The 21,892-nt window shown below is 34.1% G+C and overlaps 1 protein-coding gene across 15 annotated transcripts in view; it reads right to left on the reverse strand.

The window, feature by feature from the left end:
- The window catches only part of BNIP2 (BCL2 interacting protein 2), a 43,486-nt gene that overhangs the window by 20,668 nt on the left and 926 nt on the right, over positions 1 to 21,892 (reverse strand). For 3 of the 15 annotated variants that reach the window (XR_012022671.1, XR_012022670.1, XM_072808836.1), the window contains exons 2-11: positions 15,642 to 15,748; positions 14,549 to 14,616; positions 13,469 to 13,636; positions 11,659 to 11,835; positions 10,172 to 10,274; positions 9,118 to 9,249; positions 7,729 to 7,815; positions 7,507 to 7,605; positions 6,765 to 6,800; positions 4,081 to 4,128 (exon numbers count right to left, since the gene is read on the reverse strand). Coding sequence is in view for 12 of the 15 variants with exons in the window: in XM_072808836.1 (XP_072664937.1) it covers positions 4,081 to 4,128; positions 6,765 to 6,800; positions 7,507 to 7,605; positions 7,729 to 7,815; positions 9,118 to 9,249; positions 10,172 to 10,274; positions 11,659 to 11,835; positions 13,469 to 13,636; positions 14,549 to 14,616; positions 15,642 to 15,691 (968 nt within the window). In the remaining 3 variants the exon portion in view is untranslated. Of the gene's footprint in view, positions 1 to 4,076; positions 4,129 to 6,764; positions 6,801 to 7,506; positions 7,606 to 7,728; positions 7,816 to 9,117; positions 9,250 to 10,171; positions 10,275 to 11,658; positions 11,836 to 12,500; positions 12,592 to 13,468; positions 13,637 to 14,548; positions 14,617 to 15,641; positions 15,749 to 21,892 lie in introns of those variants that run through there. The other 12 variants (XR_012022672.1, XM_072808837.1, XM_072808844.1 and 9 more) reach the window with 11 other exon arrangements.

The following is a 21,892-nucleotide window of genomic DNA, read 5'->3' on the forward strand; positions in this document are numbered from 1 at the left end:
TGTGAAAACAGAAAGATTTCAAAATGTAAATATTTTAAACTCTTGTAGAATGTCTTGCGAGATAGAATCAGCTATATGAAGCTAACAGCTCAGGATACTTATCAATCTGAAAGCTTAATTAAACCCTTGATTTTTATTGGATGTTTAAGTGCTTCATGTGACCTTTTCAAAGTATTCTTAAAAGTAATTCTCAAAACATAAGTGAGTAGATCTTTATCATACATAGTTGCAAGAAAGTAACAGCTATGTTCAAATTTTAGTGTCACTTCTCATGCTCAACACATTACTTGTTTTCAAATACCATTTAGACCTTTAAAGGAAAGTTACATCACTGGGACTCACCACTGATCTAATTCATTCACAATTCTGGGATGGGGAAGAGATGAGTGAAGGGCTCCCTAGATAATTCTTCTGTACATTTAGAACACTGAGTAGATAATCTCCCACTTCCCTTACTAGCTGACCTTCTCAGGCAAGTCTAACTTCTTCACGCTTTCCCCCAGCAACTCAAATCACAAATTCCTGTTCCCTGTGACAAGGATAAACTCTAAAAGAATAGTTGGTCTAACTAATATGCACAGAAACTCCTCTATTCCTTCCTTTTGAGGTTACCCATTTCTCAAATATCTAAATAGGATGAGAAAAAATAAGCAAAACAAGATGCAATGGATTAGCAAATCTCTATTTTCAGCCTATCTTCTTCCTTCTGATGGAGCAATGTTAGTAATTTTCCACATATAACATGGAAAAAAGGATGAAGCTACTGTCACCTTATATACACCTTTACTGATATCAGGAAACTGGCCTATTCAATCCAGTAATATCCTAATACTAATTTACCTCTCAATTGAAGAAATCTAAAAAAGCCCCTTCTGCACTAAATCAAACACTTCCAAATTCCCTGAGCACTCACATAAAAACAGCCAAAGAGTAATGCTACAGTCATCTAGAAGTATCTTATGAAGCAGCAGATCCCTTACCTTTTTAAATCCTGAAATCGCAGCTGAGGAAATTCTAGCCACTGATATATACCTGTTAATCAGCAAATTTCAGTATCCCGTGCAGTTATTAAATTGTGCTGTCCATTTTGGAAAACTACGTTAATGTTTACCAACCATAAAATATGAAAAATAACCTAGTCTTAAACTTTAATCTGAGCACTGTAATTGTTGACTCTTTCTGTTCAAGCTTGCTTCTATGAAGAGACAAAGCAGGGGAAAATATAAATTCTCATTATCTAAATATATTCTCAGCCCCCTTCACTCCAGTCGTAACTCATATTGTGTGAAGCCTGCAGGTTTTCCAGTTGGATACAGAAAGCCTGTTACATGGTGTACAGAGCTGCCATACACAGTACACTTCCCTTAACAGGGACACATTCAGTGACATCTGAAGTTAGAGCTACTCTTTATCCCTTTAAAGCTCTTTCTCCTATATCCTTGCTTTGTTATCTTCCTTTCAAACTACCCCCTAGGCCCTCCTTAAAATCCTATCCTTCTCACCCCCTCACCCCAGTTAATGGCTATTAAGCTTCAAGTGTAAGGCCAATATAGCATTTTCCTTGATGCTTCTTAGGAATATAACCAGGCAGGACACAAGCAAATTACTTTATATAGAGAAAATTTGATTAAAAACAGGCACTCACAGCCCAAGTATAACAAACTATAGTGACAAAAATCAAATTAAACCAGTTAAGTTAGATCCATGATCCCAACAGAAAGATAAAAATAATACAATTTTACGTACTTTCACTTCAATCAGCAATCAAAAATTAAAATTGAATGATATAGGGGAAATGTCACATAGTAACACATTATAAATAACAAACTTCATTAAGTGTGCTTTTCCTCTAACCTACCAGTTATGATTTTAAGCCTTATAGTAATGAAACATTTATCACAGGGCATGTCCCTATAAGATTCCATTAAGGTGTAGGTTAGAGCAGGTGTCTTTTTTAATCGAACGATTCACAGCACATTCCTTTTGTTATATCCCAGGCGTTAACACTGTTCCTTCTGAATTTTAATGTTCTAATAGATTAAAGGCTATTTGTACTTAAAAAAAATATTTAGGAAAATGCACCACTTTTGCAAAAAGTTGTATCTATAGTTAGGAACAATGCTTGCAAAAGCAAAAGTGAATAAACACAATAAACTGTTGAACCTGAAGAACTGTGCACTTTATGTGGAGGAAAACTACCTATGTAAAAAGCTCAGCAAATTTTGAACAGGATAAAGACTACTTAAAGAAGTCTATAGATATAGACTCTAATAACAATTAAATTCAATGATTCTTTATTCATAATTCTCATATGGTAAATTCAGAAGGAATACCTAAATTGTTATTAGTTTGCTTTTTCAACACAAACTGTTTTTAAGGAATGAGCAAGCAGTAATAGTTTTGGCTTTATTTGCTATAATGACATTAATTTAGAATCTGCCTATGGCTGCTAGGATCCATGTGAAAGTCAGAAGGCTGCTGAGGAACATCTCATTCTGGGAATCCTCCAGCTCCCATAACTGGACTTAGGTTAACATGCCAAGTTTATAACTGAAGAGGACAAAAAGTAAAGGAAAATTCTCTTTTTTAATAGAAGCTTTATATGAAAAATGGCAATGGTAAACGCCACATGTGTGTTCAGTCTGGGACAGAATAAATCCTAAAAGCTTAGCTCTCATCTGCTTCAATTTTCTAGCCTAGGACATTCTTTTGTAAATTATCTTATAGGAAGGGCTGGGGTGTGATAGTACCCTCACATTTGTAGGAAAACTAATTTCTTCACGTGTGTATGAGTCACAAAACATGACAGATCAATCTGTTGTTTCAGGATGATTGTGTGGGTAATTAAGTTCTAATTGGGCACCTCAGTACAATGTACTTCAATATAAGTCAAGGTACTTAATGAATTAAACAAAAACTTTATATGCTTGTATTAAATGTCGTCCAAGACAGCATAATGATGTTAGCATAATGATGCGCTAAGACTTACAAAATAACTTACAGTACTGTCAAAATGATTCAACAGAAAATGTGAATACACACATCTGATTAGGTCAAACAACTACCTACTATCAAGTTTAAGTAACTGAGAAACACAAGTATTTTGGTAAAGTGCCCACATTGAGAGCAGTTGAAAAAGCAGCCCCTATTTTCTACAGAAAAATAGTGACAGTGAATAACTCATCACATTCTCTGAATACTACACTGCACTCACAAACTCTGGGGAGTGATACCCTGGACACAGCTTATTTCACATTAGTGAACAGAACAGACCTAAAAGTTTTAAAGTTCTGACTTTTGGCCAGACGATAAAATGTCCCATATATACATATATATATACAAACCCCACTTCTTAGCCTCTTAAATTCTCTAGTTCTAAAAATGGCTTTTTGACTTGTCTTGAAAGTTTAAAAAGGAAAAAGTGTGCAATACATTTGTATTTGCCCTTCTGAATTAAGAAACACTATTAAATGAGAAAAAAGGCTTAGGATAGTATTAATCTACTTAGATTATGTACATGACCTTTGGGTATTCATGAGAACCAGTTTAACTGTCCCTCACTTTATGAGCAACTCTGTTTTCTAAGTCACCCAGGAAATGTATCTAACCATTTACAAAAACAAAACTTCGAACATGCACTTTACAAATCATGGTCTTATTTACCTGCATATTCTTCCACAAGACAGGTATACATTAAAAAATATTGCTCAGAAACATAAAAATATATATTATCTCTTTCCTTTACCATTTAGGCATATAAATATTTTACAGAAGATGATGCATCATTCAACAAACAAATGCAAAAACTGCTTTATATAAAGTGTGGTTCTCTGCTATTTAGCAATATAAAATATAAATGATTACAATATAATTAGCTAGAAAAGAGCTAAATTCAAGAGATTTGCAAACCAATACAGCAGTGAACAGTCCCTTATACAAAAGTCCATTAAGGAAGAGTCAAGTCAATTTTGTAACAGGTTACATAAAGATCAGGGCCAATAAATGCATTATAAATGCAAAAAAGAGCACTGCTTCATCAGCACATTCTTCAGTCTTGTTTGGACTAGACGCCAAACTTACTGTTCACTTTTCGGTTCATCTTGTTTTCCATTAAGCTCTTGATCAACTCTGTTTAATGAAAAAGGATATAGATAATAAGACACCAGGAACTAGACAATTTTCTGATAATTGTGACTACTTTTAGCATAGAATATTATTCTGTTAAAAACAAAGCTTTGCAAAGAAGCAGACATAGTAAAAAGGTTACCAAACATTTCCCCAACCAGGAAAGATAATTTTTAAAGACAAGAGGACACTGGCAAGAAATGTGACCCTTGGTTTGCCTAAAGGCTATAAAATATTTTACAAATACCCAAATTAACTTTATTAAAAGTTCAAATTACAACAGGTAATTAAAATCTTGCACTGCAGCATGGGTGGGGCATAGATCTAAGTGATGAGAGTGGCAGGAAAAACATCTCCCTCAAAAATGATTTTCTTAACTGAAATATTAAAATGCCACTAATGCCACCAATTGATCAATGTTTTTAAATTCAGTGATAAAAATGCCTATTTATAGAAACCATAGTTATTCTCCAAAATTTATTGGTATACTTAGAATATAAATGCCTTTCACTTATGTTGATAGTAAGAAGCCATCAAATTTAATAATTGGAAATATCTAGAAGTGGTTAAAAATCAGACTGGATTAGTAGTGGGTTGTATAGAGATCACATCAAAATTTAGGCAAGTGGGGATGAGAAGAATTATGTTAATTACAACACAATTACAAACAACATTTTAAAGATAATGTACAACAGTCTATTACTACTATATTTGTACTTGTTTGAATTACTGATAGAGGGGAGTTTAAAACAATTTGGTATAATATACGAAGATACTTTTCATACTTGTTTCCATTACTATGATCACCACCACCCATTACTAGGATCACCTGAACATTTAGTAAATGAGGCCTAAAAGTCTTGGTCTGTGGTAAAGCCAGATTAATAACATCTAAAAACATTTTTTATGCTGGTACCAGAAGTTTGAAAGGTATATAGTCTTGATAAGACATGCAATGTACATCTAGTCTTTTCGACATCTGAAATAAATTTATGAACTAATTTCACAGTTGCTTTATTTTTAAACTACTATTTTTAAACAAACATTTTAACAATTGCGATCTCTTGCTACACTTGCACTGAGCTGTTTGAAAGAAATATCTACAACATTTAGAACTACTATACTTCCACGCTCAGTTTTGAAGCCTCCTTATTAGGTACTCATCATAGAGATTTCACCTTAAGTACACTCCTCCACATATAGCCTCTGTTAAATTTTTAAAAACGTGTTCCTTTATTTTTAAAACTTGACTGTTACCATTTTCAAGCTGACAAGGATTTATTTTTTTAAGACAAAAAAACTGTGCAAAAATTAAGAAGTACCTGAAACATATACGTAATGATTCTATTAAGGTTAAACAAAAGTAAAAAAAAAGGGGAAAAAATAAAGATATAACAGTATTGGTAGGTATTGAGCAATATATTTAAATAAAAAGTATTGTTCCACTGTTTTCTGATACCTAAATTCCAGGTAATTAAATACTAAGAACTTCGTAAAAAAGGCACAAATACAGCAGATTTTATCAACAAAGGCAATTCATTTTGAAATCCATGAAGCAGCTGGCTTCAATATACAATTACAGACTGTATTTTTGATTTCAGTTATCTCTTTGGCAAGTATACACTAGTACCTAGAAAGGAAAAAAAAATTAACAGTATCTAAAATTACTGTCCACATCTCTATGTTAAAGTGTTTGTTACACTAAGTGTCATAAAAAATGTAAAGCTATGATTCCATCACATGGTCAGCTGAATTCTTGCTCATCAACAGAGTCAAAATGTGTTCAAAGAATGTTTCAGTTCCTTATAATTACTTCCTTAGAATAGCTAGTGTTAATAACTACATAACAAATCTTTCACCTTAACTCTTAAGAGAGGCTGTTTTAAAGCTGTTTTGCTAATTTGTCATTATTAAAAAAAAAAAAATCCATTAACAAGTCAACTCCAAATCCTACAGTTCTAAATTACTATATAAAATGGTAACTATTTTATACCTTGCCTTTCATCTTCTAAGCCGAGATATTAATAGCTAATAGTTTGTTATGCTCAAAGCAGTATTCAAAATCAAAGATGGAAAGCAGAGTGTTTAACTATTTAATGGTATGTTGAATTTTAGGTATTTTATCATATGTAGAATTTGACTGGTTAGCAGGCCATTTAAGCACATAGGGAAATCAATGTTGGTTAGCCAAAGAATATGTGCATTGCAAATATAATCATAAACCCCAGGGAAATACACCAATTCTTTAAAAAAGTACATATGTATTTATCAAAAGCACTAGATAGACATTTAAACAATATGGTGAAACAGATACAGCCTTAGAGGGAATTGGGTTTCCAAATAACATTCTTAGCAAAAATGCTCTGGTTTTGTCATCAGTATATATAACATGAAGAAGTGAGGAGAGGTTATGGCTTTTAATTCCTAATTGGCATTAAAATGGTATTAGAACAGGGTGAATCCAAGCCATATTCAGCATCAGGAACTTTGGATTCACTCTGTATTTGGATTCTGGGGTATGTTTATATTTACAAATGCTATTATCTTTGTCTACAAGCTAACCAACCAATAAGGAAGAGTTAGTTTGTGCAATGCAAATGGACTAGTCTAGATGCAACCCAGTCAAGGTGTGCATATACCTTTTTTGTTTCTTTTTTAACTTTTCTTCTTCATACCTTGGTAGGGAAGAGTTATTTCAGTAAATATACATGTTATAAAGATGAACAAAATTTGAAAAAAAAAAAAAAAAAAAAAGCACCGACAATAAGCTCATAGAAGTCTGCAGGCAAAACCAAAAATATTTAGCACACTATGTAGAAAGTGAAAACTGACCAAAGAAATCTGGCTTTGACACATTAAACAGACTAAACCTTAAATTAGTAGACCAAAAAACTTTTTCTACATCACAGCAGTGTGATACCGAAGGATTTATGTTAATAGCCTTCTACCAAATTCCAAAGGAATGAACCAAAGTTAGGCTGATATAAATAATATTGTATTTCTTCAGTAATGGGATTATTCAATGCTAGGATGGGTTTATTCAAATTTGGAGAGCAGCATGTTTAAGTTTGGAGAATGTTCTTTACTAATGACCAACCAGGAAATCACCTTAGACTGTAAATAGTCTTTAAAAATAAAAATTAATCACAACCAGAAATAATCCTTCCTGCTTCTTCAGTTGATACACTGAAGAAAATGGTGACTTATGGGGAAGGTGCTAGAAAACAATTCTTTCTTTCCCTTTTCCTTAGTTTATAAAAACAAGAGCAGTTACAAAATATTTATCATATAGGAAGTGAAAATGAATATTGAAAAATATTTACCTCTTGCACATCAAAATATAAAGATCCAATACAATTAAAGAAATAAAACAAAACATACTGTTTTATGCATTCTGGTATGCCAACATATTCCATGGGGACAAGTTCCGCTAGTTCTGCCAAATTAAAGACGTATCTAATTTTTTGGCTGAATTTTGAGCTATGGAAGAAAATAAAAATAATTACCTCAATATTCTGATCAACAAAAGTGACAAGAAATTCATATAAGGACTTTGTGTTTTTGTTTATGGTTTTCTTTTTTAAAGTGCTCTCAAAAAATTACCTAATAAAGGGTCTTGTAACAGCTAGAAGTGTTCTGATAAACCATGAGGGATGTACAATGATTAGTGATTTTAGGTTTTTCCGTAACCTGGAGTTAAAAAAAAAAGAAAAAGAAATAAAAATTTAAAAGCTCTATAAAGTCTAATGCTAGAAGAAAAGGTAAGGCATTACTAAGTATGCGCAACTTTACACAAAACCCCCTCATCCTAAAGTTCATTTAGATGTGATATGCCTAAAGATGAGAAAATACACTTTTCAATTCTGATGGTCTCTCCTACTGCTACGAGATGAACTTTATTTCATCTGGTTAAATTTTTGTCCACGGTACAGCCTGTTGTTAAATGTCTCCTAGATACATTCACTTGTTTTTAGGATTCTGTCAATACTGAATACAGAAGTAAGCTGTTTTCATTCTTCAGGACAAGAACGGAACTGGTATTCATTTCTTCAATCACCACAAAAAGCACTGTGCAGGCAGAAAGCTGGGAGTCCAGATCACCACAGGAACAGGAAATGTAAATCAGATCTAACACATTCTTAGGGAGTCTAAAATTCTGAATAAAAATTAAAGGATTACCCTGGATGGTTAAAAAGACCAAATAAACACTGCTGTTTTATCATGCATACTCCACAAATAAAGTGGTCATTAGGTGTTTTTTTTGTTTTGTTTTGTTTTAAATCATAAGAACTAGCCCATGCCATGTCTAGGTATTTAGAGAAAACTACTAATGAGTCGGAGTTCATTAAATAAGTTCAAATTAGCTATAATCAAATCAAACCAATTGGAGATTCAAAGTTCCTTCCATCAGTAAGGATGACTAATTCCCAGGAGAATATACTCCCCTGGAGCTCATTCCAAAGTAAGATTAAAGCTAAGCATCTTAAAAACCATAAAATATGCTAAGCACTATGAGTTAGGCAAAACAGAATGTATTAAAACAGGAAATGTTTTCCACCCTCTCCCAAAATGTAAATTATAGGAAAAACGTGGTATAAATAGGAGAAATAAAGAACTATTCTATAGGTTTGTTTTAAGGAATTATTACTTTTTTAAAAAGACTTTATTTATTCATGAGAGATACAGAAAGAGAAGCAGAGACACAGGCAGAGGGAGAAGCAAGCTCCATGCAGGAAGCCTGATGTGGGACTCGATCCTGGGAATCCAGGATCAGGCCCTGAGCTGAGCCACCCACGCATCCCAGGAATTATTCTTTATAAAACAGATCAAAACTAATTTCCTTCACGATATTCTAAAATACTGAATTGAAAAAACAGAAATATGAAATTAACAAATACAATTATGGTGTCTTTAAGTGCCAACTGGAAATAAAATTTAATAAAGCTATTATAAAAATTATTCAGACTAGTTCTCAATGTGTATTTACAATACCTTCTATCAATTTGCTGATAGCATTTCCTCAGCCATCCCAGGCTGGGCATTTTTCTTCGAGTTGTAGCACCATTTAAATAAACTATCATGTAGTTTTCTGCTACTAACAGCTCCAAAGTGCCAATAACATACCTGTAGAAACAAATAAGTTTAATCCTTAAATATTGCTTTGCAAAACCAAACAAAATTATCCAAATTATATAATGCCCTTTCTTCCCCTTTAATGACAGCAAAGCCAACTAAAACTTCAGAACTGCCTTAGTTAGTACTATGATTATATATAAAAAAGAGTAATTTTTTTAGAAATACATATTTAAAAGTTTATAGATGGAAACGACATGATTTCTGGGACTTGCTTCAAAATTACTATGGGAAGAACATGCACTTCTGAGAATGAAGTATAAACTGATTAATTATGGGAGATGATTCATACACAAAAATTCAATATACTTCTCTTTACCTTTATTTAGGTTTGAACTTTTCCTCAGTAAGATTTTTAAAAACACCACTAACTTAAGAAATAGAATGACTCCGTGGGAATAGAACTAAATCAGTTCAGTTACATTTGGCTTTTTGGGAGTAAATACAGTTTAGCCATATGATTTGGTGATAAAAGTAATTTCTTTACACTTAATGTGTCCTCAAATGTAACATAAAGAAGTTGGAACAGGGATCCCTGGGTGGCGCAGCGGTTTAGCGCCTGCCTTTGGCCCAGGGCGTGATCCTGGAGACCCGGGATCGAATCCCACGTCGGGCTCCCAGTGCATGGAGCCTGCTTCTCCCTCTGCCTGTCTCTGCCTCTCTCTCTCTGTGTGACTATCATAAATAAAAAAGAAAGAAGTTGGAACAGATAAACTAAAATATTCCTTCCAGTTTTAAACTGACAATTTTTCTGTTGAGTTGGAAAATGAATAGTTTCATAATGCCAAAGAATAAGGACTAAAAGAAGCAGAATGGGGGTAATTATAATCTTTTCCCAGTTAAATTCACTTCCTTAAATTGGAGATTAATTAACCAGAATTCCGTCCAAATTTTTTTGTGAAGATATACTTACTTAAAGAGATTGTCCATCAGGTATCTATAGTTAGGTTGACCACTTTCAGGCATAAAACAGACAGCAAACACAACAATGGCATTTAATCCATCCCCATAATATCCTGAAAAAGAAATTTAAAATCACCAGCATGATTTTACTTTTTCAGAGGAAATCTGTACAGTTGATAGACTACAGTGGTTCATGATCCACAAATTTTTTGATCAAAAAAGCATGGTTTCTTTTTTAACCTCATATAGTTTTATAAAGATCTTTAACCCCTGAAGAGGAAACAGTGGGCATAAAAACCAGAAAGCCACTTAAAGTGGCACAATCAGAAAGGCAGCCTTATTTTTAGCAAATAGACAAATGAAGTGATGTAATCCAGGCAAGCCTAATACAAAAAGGTCTGCAATAAAAGAATCTTATGCAAGTAATGGTTTAAGTGGGTGGTTTTTATTTTTATTTATTTTTTAAAAAGATTTTATTTATTTATTTATTCATGAGAGACACAGAGAGAAGCAGAGACACAGGCAGAAGGAGAAGAAGCAGGCTCCATGAAGGGAGCCTGATGTAGGACTCGACCCCAGATCCCAGGATCACGCCCTAAGCCAAAAGCAGCTGCTCAACTGCTGAGCCACCCAGGAGTCCCAAAGTGGGTGCTTTTTAAAAAATAGTTTTACACTCAACAATGTCTACTATTTTGTAGATTACTTGTAGAGTATTAAAAACTAAGATCATATCTCTATTTAACTGAAGAAAAAGTGTTAAAATGTGTATGTTTATTATAATCTCTAGATAATAAGCTGTATCCAGTAACAGATTGTTTTAACTTTCATTTCTATTGTTTATAAACGTGCACTGAAAAGGTTTAAACATTTCAAGAACATTAGCATCTTTAATACCTTTCTCAACTTCTTAGAAAACACTGTGATAATTCAATAGGATAAAATGGTCCTAATTATTTCCCACTAATCCAAACAAAGCACTATTTCTGAAAGACACTAGGTTTAAACCATGAGGCAGCCCTTACAATTTGCTTCTTAAGAACTAGCTGAATTAATGCAAATCGGTGGACTTCCTGATCCAGATTAACCTGTTTTCTTCATCTGAATAGGATTAAATTAGGCGGAATAATGTAACTGCAAATATTCAAGTGATTTGCTTTTAGATGAATAAAGACTACAGAAATACAGAGGAGAATGCATGGATAAAAAGGGGAGAAAGTCCCAGTGTTGAAGGGGGAGATGTCTAGAGATAGGGCGAAAGATAGTTTTCACTATATACTCTTTTGAATATACTGTGTTATTGTACTAATGATTTTTAAATTTGTTTTTATCCTTTTACTTCAAATCTGTTGTTTCTAAAATGAATGATAAAAATTAAAAAAAATAAAATGAATGATAAATGTTTATTACATATTTTTCTTAACTCAAGGGAGAGTTTCTTTATGCATTTACATTTCTGATACAGCACTAAAAAATAAGGACAATTTTGATAGCTCTTACCTCCATGGCTGATAACTTTTTTATAGGGTTCAATTGCCTTCATATCAACCCTGTGGTCCTGTTCTCCAATTCTGAACATACGCCAGCGTCGTCCATCTTCTTTTTCCTCTGCTGCTGTGTATTCAGTAATTGAGCCTTTCCTAATAATTTCAGTAGTTTTGGGTTTTGGAAGATCATCTGTCAAAATAAAAAGTTTTTGAATCACAAATTTTTATACAATAAAAATCAAATTAACATGTTAACCACTTTACTATCTAATTAGATTGTTCAGAGAATTTTTCATTATACCTTCTTTGGAATTTTAAGTATTTCTTCTATAATAGAGAAAAAAGCTTGTTATTGATATGAGGCCATTTTACATTTTTGGAAATCGTGGTTAACTTTTTTTGTATTGCCTAATTCAGAAAGTACCTAATCACAGTGCAATGTATATTCATGAGCTCAAAAAAGATAATTCATAAGCCATTAAAATCTTAGTACATCAGTCTTATAATGCCATTCCAGATTCTATTTACAACATTGTACTTGGTAGTTACCACTACAGGTTATTTAAAGCAATTGAGAGCTAATTGTTTGTTACTAAGCATGTAAATTATTCCCCAAACACTATAATATCAGATAGAAAGTGGTTAACCAGTTGGTGATTATTTATCATTGATCAGTTTTATTGAGCAGAAATTTACTGAGAATACTCTGAAGTGTACATGCAAAACTCTATTTTAAATTGACATTAGCCAAAGCAGAAGCACCAATGATTAGGTGTAATTTATATTTCAAGATTGCATTTTAGTGGATTTTAAATGAAGTAATGATTTTTGAAATTTTAGTATTATAGTCCTTACCAAAAGATGGGGAAAGGGGGAACCTACGGCATGTTAGTTGTTTTGTTTCCAAGATAAAGCTGTTAACGGAAAATATCCTTCCAGGAAATGACTACAGCAGCATTAAAGAAAGAAGAGACAAAACACATAGGCAGAAAACTATTTCAGTATCTTTTTAAAATATTGCTTATTACTGGAGTGCTTACTGAACCAGTAAAACAGGAAGAAAAAAGGAACAAAGATACAGCATACCAAGGATCTTACTCTTTACTGCAGATAAGACACATAGTGCTAAACACTGTTTTGAAATAAAAATCATTTTAAAGATGGAATATACAAACAACTATACAAAGACACTGTACCCAGCAATTATCTAACTAAAGAAACCATCAAAGCAAAACACATGTCAATTCTTTTGAATTCAAACTAACTGATGAGAAGGAATGTAAAGTCTGGGGACCAAGAGGATACCTGAATCATGCTGGCTGCTTACATGGTACAGCACTACCAGGTAAACCTAGTTTAAAAAAATCACCCTTCAGAGCTCTCTCTGTAAACCCTTAACTACTTTTTAGCATATTCCCTCTAGTACATGTCTCTTCAAAGCTTTTTTCTTAGCTGACTGATGGAATAAAAGAACATGCCATAGTTACTAGGAGTATTTTAGAAGCAACATGAAAAAAAGTAACTTTACAACACTGGGCAATTAGGAAAGAAAATAAAGCCACTTGTGTCATCTACTAAAAATAGTTTTGAAAGTCATGAGAATATTGAGTGCTAGCAGAATTTCCTATCTTAGTAACAATAATATAGTAGGAACTTTAAAATGAGTAACTTCATGTTTCAACACAATCCCTTAACCATTGATTTTAGCTTCATGATCAACTTTTAAATTTTCAATTATCCTAATAGGAGACCACTATTCAAAAAAACACATATGTATACAGACACAAACATTTATTAATGCAGGTCAGATAAAAACAATTTACCTTCCCACTCAAATTCATTACTGTTCTCCGATGGTGTGTCTAAGCCATCTAAGTCAATCTCCCCACTTTCATCCAAATCATCTGACAGCACAGAGCCATCGCTAGGATCCAGGGTCAGGCTAATGTCTGGAGCCATGAGTTTCTTTCTGACTTTATTTCCATTAACTTCTAGCGAGTATGGAATGGGTTAAAAAAAAAAAAGTGAACAATAGATTAGAAGAAATGTTTACATGCTCAACTTGAGTAAGAGAAAAAAAACGTTTTTAAGTATTTATTTTTTAGGGTGGCTCAGTTGGTTAAGCCTCTGCTCATGATCTCAGAGTCCTGGAAGCGAGCCCCATGTCGGGCTCTCTGCTCAGTGAAGAATCTGCTTCTGCTTCTCCCTCTCCCCCTGGCTTGTGCTCTTTCTCTCACGCTGTCTCTCTCTCAAATAAATAAATAAAATCTTTAAAAAAAATGTTTATATATTTTTTAGAAAGAGTAAGAGTGTAAGCATGTGAGTGGGGAAAGGTGCAGAAGAAGAGGGAGAATTATAGGCAGGCTCCATGCCCAGTGCAGAACCCAGCACAAGGTTTGATCTCATGATCTTGGGATCATGACCTGAGCTGAAATCAAGAGTTAGAAGCTTAACTGACTGAGCCACCCAGGCTCCCCAAATAAGGGAAAAATTTTAACCATTTCATTCTTAAGAAAAGTAACATTAAGCAAACACAATCCCAAAGTATTAATTTACAAACCTTGGATTTTGATCATTATTGCTTCTATATCATGGCAAGACGACATATCCCAGCAAGGATATATCTTTTTAAGTAACAGAGGCAGACATTATAGTGAGTTTTTACTGCTAAAAATGATCTCCTCTCAACCTTTTATGATAGAAATTTCCAAAACCTAAGGGTATGCTTTTGGAAAGTTAAATTTCCAAAGCATTAAAAAAATGCTTTCTTAAAACATTCAACTTCTCCTTTGGCTCTGTATAATAGAACAAAAAGTATTCTTTTTTTTTCCTTGACAAATTAATGTGTTCAAAAATAGCACAAAGTCTACCATTTCATTGAAACCAAAGTGCCAAGTTCTTACCAGGCTGGCTCTCTGGTCCAGTTACAGCTAAAATATCTGCTTCCATACCATCATCCTCTGGTAAAGGTCTAGAAGATACAGACATAATTTTTAATTCACAAATTAAAAAAAATTTTTGAAGTTCAAAGAGCTATTAAAAATATCTTAGAGAACCAATTATGTGGAAAACTGAATAAAATAGTTTCTAAAGCTTCAGTAATTTACAAATGACTTTTAAAGAAAAAATTTTCAGACTATCAGAGATGATTTACATATTTACATAAGTAGCACATAAAAGTAGATATAAATTCCTTATGTAACTGCTGTTAAATACAACTACAAGACAAATCTAAAAATTATAAACAACCTAAAAAGCATAGAACTCAAATGCACGAGTTTAATGTGATATATAATACAATGTGTGGTAAACTGTCCCTTACATGGGAGTGTGATAATGATGGCTACAATTCTTTTGAGCTCAGCATTTCTATATTACTACTATTATCACCATGTGCTATGCAATGACTTAGTACTCCCACCAGCCGTCCATATTCTGTTAATGGACCTTCACCTTCTTATGCACTGGGATGGTCTTCTGACCAAGATGGTATGGAAGCACCATTTAAATATAAGGTCTGCCTTTGCCCTTTTTCTCTTAACCCAGCTGGCACCAATACAATTGTAAATACAAATGCAAACCAAAGTAGCTGGCCAGATGATCTAAAAAATCCTTTTTATTTAATAAGTTTTTCCTTAAAATGGAAGCACAAAATTTAATAATCCTTACATCCAAAGACTCCCTTCTTCCAGGAACCCCTCAGACTCCAGCTTAAGAAATACCATATTTAAGCATTTTTTGTAACAGTCAACATTCTGAAATTTAAATGTTGAAACAAAAATAAAAGATTATGAAACATCACATACATATTTAGTGAAAGATAAGGTATAAGATAATTCCTCTAACTGTTGGAATTTTCATTTTCTAGCATCAAATGAACACCTTTTGATACTGGGTTTCTGTAAGAAGTTTAATACTCATTTAATAAGTGGTATCTCAATAAAGACATTTTGAAGTTTTGTTTTAAATTTGTCTTCATTTGAAAGTACTGCTCACATTGGAAAATCTTCATCTTGCCATTCTTCTTTAAGTTCCACACCTTCCATCCTCAGTTTAGATTCAATATCAACTACAAACTCTTGATAATCCAGAGAGCCAATGTTCTGTGAAAAGAGAAAAATTTATAACAATGTATTTACCATGTTACTTTTTATCTGCTGAAAAGGTACAACAGAGTTAAACCTTAGTTCACACTTCCACCCTGGTTATGAAATCAATTTATTGAGCTGCAACTACCATTAAAAAAAAAAAAAAGATAAAGAATGAAACTCAGAGTATATATATATACACACACACACACACACACTAGTGAAGTAAGTACTATTTGTTGTAAGGGTATTACGCAGTGAAAATATGTTTTCAGTTACATATATGCATGTGTGTCGTAGGTTGTGATTTAAATTTTATTAAATTTTGTGAATTACGTAAAAACAACTGGCGGGGGGGGGGGGACGGTGGTGAGCGGTACAAAGAATAAAAGTAAATATATTCTCTATTCTAGACCCATAATTAAATTTTCTGTCCTCTGGATAGAAGTTGATCCTAGAAACTGAACACTAATAAATCACATTTACATCCATGATTCAGTAAAGCCAAATGGTATGTATCCTGTATCTTTTTAAAACTGAGGTATAATTAACATTTTTAAATTGAAGTATAATTAACATGTGTGCTGTTTTCTATACTTCCATCTGTGTAGCTTCAACACCATAATTCCAGAGCCACGTAAGGAAGGCTACTCAGTAACTATCCAGTAAATGAATATGACGTATCTATACTAAAGTTTTCTCATGTAGTTCAGCGTAAGTTTTCAGACACTGAACTTAGTGAATATTTCTACTCCTGCAACTATATGTGCTAACCTAGGCCATTCAGTTTTAGTTTTAGTCTGTCCAAGGAAGGGTGTGGGTGCCTACATCCTCACTTTACAAAGTGAAGAATGCAGAGATTGGTTTGGTTGATGGAATAAGAACTAGAGGTTTAAGATTATTTAAGAAGTCATAAAGATCAACTGGTTAATGAGTGCAACAAAAACTGTGATACTTTCTTTAGGGGATAAGATAATAAGCTAATATTTAGTTCAACTGCATTAGAGCAAGTCACTAGAGGACTATAGTTATTGGTTTTCTTTTTTAATTTTTAAAGATTTTATTTATTTATTCATGAGAGACACACAGAGAGAGGCAGAGAAATAGACAGATGGAGAAGCAAGCTCCCCGTGGGGAGCCCGATGTGGGACTCCATCCTGGGAACAGGATCATGCCCTGAGCCAAAGGCAGATGCTCAAGGCGTCCCTAAAGTTATTGTTTTAAAAAAAGCAATAAATATGTATTTCTTAAGAGATAGAAAGTATCACTACAAGTATTAAAAACTAAGCAAAAAGTGGTTGGCCCCAGTGGAAGAAGAAAGAGGGGGAGATGGTGAGAATGACTGATGCTTTTCATAGTAAATCCTAAACTATTTGACTTTTAAAATCATGTATAGTAACTTTAAAAAACTTTCAAATAAAACAAATGGTGACACCCATTCACTTCAATTAGTTTTCTAAAACAAAGACACGATATCTCCACACACTAGTGTATTACGCAGCCATAAAGAAGGGAAATTTTGCCATTTGCAACAATATGGGTGGATCGAGGATATAATGCTAAGTGAAAAAAGTCAGTCAGAGAATGACGAATATCGTATGATTTCACTCATATGTGGCATTTAAGAAACAAATGAACAAAATAAAAAGACAAAACAAAAAAACAAGACAAGTATATAGAACTGGTGGGGAGGTGAGTGGGAAGTGAGTGAAAGAGGTGAAGAGGATTAAGAGTATACTATCATCATGAGCACTGAGTAACCTACATTAACCTTGCTGAATCATTATATTGTACACCTGAAACTAATATAACTAGTATAAGACTGTTAATTATACTGGAATAAAAAAATAAAAATTAAAAAAATTAAAAAATTAAAGATGTGGTCGTGGTTTATAGCTGCTTTATTTGCTGTCATTACAACACTCAAAAGATGTACAAAGCTGTACAAAAAAGTATTATGTTCTAGCACAACAACAAAATCACACTGGCAATCTTCTAAAGTGTTAGATTTCACACGGTAAACTATATCTGGGAGGCTCTCTTCTCAGTTTGAATTCTTATGCTCAGGGAAGGGTTTCACACATTCTTAAAAGTTTTAAATTTTCAAGGACCCACTGTGAAGCACAGAAAAAAATGGCAAATGCTCTTTTCTTCACCAACATATTTGTTTGGAAAACTCAGTATTTGCATATGTAAGTCATTTTTACTTCTCTGGGAAAACACTGAGCCAGGCAATGTTGAGAAATTAATGGAAAACACACCTAAAATATAGCAATCTTGAGTTCTTTACCACATTCTCTGTTTCTAATACATACATAGACTACATCTTAACACAGGTCTTCAATGATCACTTTATAGATTGTTCTCTGATGGTAACTTTCTCTGTAAAGAAGAAAATAAAAAAAGGATACCTATCTTACCAATCTCTTCTATTTAGAACACAGAACTAGTATAAAAGACCAAAAGATTATGGCCATAAAGCCCAAATACTTAATGCCTATTAACTTAGAAATTAATTCTCAAGTGAGACTGAAACACTATCACTAAAGGTTTAAAACTATCTCTTTCAGAAGTTTTTAATTCACTGTACTCAATTTTTTTCTGAAGTCTTGTGTAATCACTTAAAAGCGAATATACTTCCGAAATTCAATAATCAGAAAAAGTTTCCATTATTTTGTTTTACCTTTTTGTATGTGTTGGAAAAATATCAGGATGTTCTTGTTGCCTTTTTCAAATATCCCACATACTTAGAAAAATATTTAATATCTCATAAATAAAAGCAGAGACTGAAAGTTGCTATCACTATATTCCCAACACCTAGCACAGTGCATGGCACATAAGCCTGTAAATGTTAGTTACAAGTAAGACTATTATAAGGTACGACACTGGATAGCAAGCCATTGTTTTGCTCTACCTCTTAGGCTTATTTTTCTTATTAAACTACATTAATAGGCTTCCTGTTGTTTTACTCTCAAAAAGTGTAATGAAAATATTTAGGGCAACCCACATACATGCAATTATCAATTTCTGTTGGTAAAATTATTCCTTATTTCTTTTTTTTTTTAAAGACTTTATTTATTTATTCATAGAGACACAGAGAGAGAGAGAGAGAGAGAGAGAGAGAGAGGCAGAGACACAGGCAGAGGGAGAAGCAGGCTCCATGCAGGGAACCTGATATGGGACTCCAACCCGGGTCTCCAGGATCACACCCTGAGCTGCAGGTGGTGCTAAACCGCTGCGCCACCGGGGCTGCCCTTATTCCTTATTTCTAAGAGAAATATGTAACTTGTGAAATTCTATAAGACAAATGATGTCTTTTAGCTCCCCTACTACTTGAAGAAGTTTATCACTTGAAAATAACTCAAGTGTTTCAGCCAATTCATTCAATTTTTATTTCAAAATCATATTGAAGCATGTCATGTTAATACAGCACATGGACATGGATATTTAGTTTGGGGATAATTATTTAAGCTAAACAGAACCAGCAGGAGACAGCAGACAGACTCAATCTTGCCTATTTCACCATAAATTGTAGAGAGAAAAGTACACTAGGTAGACAAAAAGTTCAAACAACTGAGAGAGTATTGTTCTTGGAAGCACTTAATCATCAGCAGCTGTAAGAACAGGAAACAAACAAGAAAGGAGCAATATAAGCACAACCACTTTGAAGGAAATCAGGACACCGCTGACTCACAAGTTAACTGTGGCTGTTTCCCATTTTTTGTTCATAGATTTGGTAAATTAGAATGGAGGAAATTACACTTTAAGATGCCATTTGTTAAAATAACCAAATGCAACAAGAATAACTAGATTTCTCAACATACTGGTGGTACCGGGAGCACATGATTGCTTATGCCAGTTACCAGCAGAAGGCATACAGATAAATTCAAAACACCGGCTGACATCAGTGAGGTTAAAAATCAAGGAGAATGGATTACCTCCTGAGACAACTTCTGGAAGGGAGGTGTGGCAGTAAATTCAACCAAGATAAAGAAGGGGATTTCCCTATAAACTCAGCAATATAAGCAAAAATTAAATATTAAAATCACATTTACAACTGTCTGAATTATAAATTATAATCTTACATGCCACTTTACTATTATGTAGTTTAACAGTGCTGCTAGAATAGGTGCTAGTAACTACCATCTATGCTGAAATCAATTATAGTTGGCAGAAGGAAATGTCCAGGCAAGTCTTTTACTTCTGCATTTAAACAGAAGGGCTTCATTCTAAGTATTTGTGTTCACTTTTCCCTAGGAGGCTGGCAGCACTGGTAGTGTTACTGGAAAATACTTTAGACCAGTCTATATTTATGTTTACAAAGATCACCAAAACACCTCCAGAAAAATCTTATACGCTTGTCACTGCTTCCTTGAAAGCAGGGTCATACAAGTTTCTAAGACCGAAATGACAGTGAGATGTCACCTTACACCTGTCAGAATGGCCGTTCTTGAATAGACAAGAAATAGCAAGTGTTGGCAAGGATGTGCAGAAAAAGGAGTCCCTGTGCACTGTTGATAGGCATGTAAGTTGGTAAAGCCACTATGGAAAACAGTATGGAGGTTCCCCGAAAAATTAAAAGGAACTACCATTTGATCCAGCAATTTTGGGTATTTATCTGAAGGAAACAAAATCATTATCTCAATAAGGTATATGCAGCCCCATGTTCATAGCAGCATTATTTACAATCGCCAAGATATGGAGGCAACCTGTTTCCACCGATAAATGAATAGATTAAAAAATTGTGGTATACAGGGCAGCCCGGGTGGTTCAGTGGTTTAGCACCACCTTCAGCCCAGGGCCTGATCCTGGAGACCCGGGATCGAGTCCCACATCGGGCTCCCTGCATGGAGCCTGCTTCTCCCTCTGCCTCTCTGCCTCTCTCTCTCTCTCTCTCTCTCTCTCTCTCTCTCTGTGTCTCTCATGAATAAATAAATAAAATCTTAAAAAAAAAACTGTGGTATCCATATACAATGGAATATTATTCAACCATAAAAAGAATGAAATCTTGCCAGTTGGGACAACATGGATAGACCTTGGGGGCATTATGCTATGTAAAGTAAGTTAGAGAAAGACAAATACTATAAGGTCTCACTTACTTGTGGAATCTTAAAACACACACACACACACACACACACACACCAAGTTCAAAGATGTAAAGAACAGACTGGTGGATGCCAGACGGAAGAGGGGTTGGAGGAATGGGTGAAGGGGGTCAAACTTCCAGTTATAAAATAAATCCTAAGGATGTAATGTATAGCGTGTCGTGTTGATTATAGTTAATAATACTGTATTACAGGGGTGCCTGGGTAGCTCAGTGGTTGAGCATTAGCCTTGGGCTCAGGGTGTGATCCCAGAGTCCCAGGATCGAGTCCTGCATCAGGCTCCCCGCAGGGAGCCTGCTTCTCCCTCTGCCAGCTCTGTCTGGCCTTCCTTTTTTTAGATGCCTTCCTCCATCACAGCTCCTACTGGCGTTACTCCAAAGGCAAAGAAAAGAACCACTTTCCTTTTGGCATTTACTAACCACTTGTACATTCATCATCTGGTATGTTCCAATCAACAACTTTTGTGAGGTATGAAATATGGGTGTTATTTATCCCCGTTTTAGTTTACATATGAGGCAAATGACCCCACATTTTGGGTTCCAGATTAAATGCAGCCTGTTTCTAATACAGCACACTGTCTCCAGTTCACTGGCAACTTTATACAGCATAAGCCTGTAATGCCAGACTTGGTTACATTTAACTTCAAAGGTCCTCTAATGCTTAAAGACTACAACAGCACTGACTAATGACCACCTAGCTCAAGATCCATGTTTGCAGAAGTGGACCTGTCATACTTCCTGTATTAGCCCAACAATGTGAGGCGGCAATAGAGGAGATTATGAAAATAAGAATAGTCTAGAAGAAATGTAAAATGACGAGAACTAAGTAAAAGGTGTCCAAAGATCATCAAGATGATAGTATACAAGCTAACTAAACGGGGTAACTGAAGTTATCCATTTACAAGTTGCAGAAATTCTTATAAAATTTTAGAGAAGGAATATGTTTCGCTGAAAACGTAACTAGGCACTAAGATAAATAGAGATCCTAATTTAAAAAGGTGAGGAGGAGGGGGAAAAAAAAAAGGCAACTGTAAAGTGCAATCACACACTTCACT

Source organism: Canis lupus, chromosome 32 (assembly GCF_048164855.1).
Source record: "Canis lupus baileyi chromosome 32, mCanLup2.hap1, whole genome shotgun sequence".
In the NCBI taxonomy this organism is placed as follows: domain Eukaryota; kingdom Metazoa; phylum Chordata; class Mammalia; order Carnivora; family Canidae; genus Canis; species Canis lupus.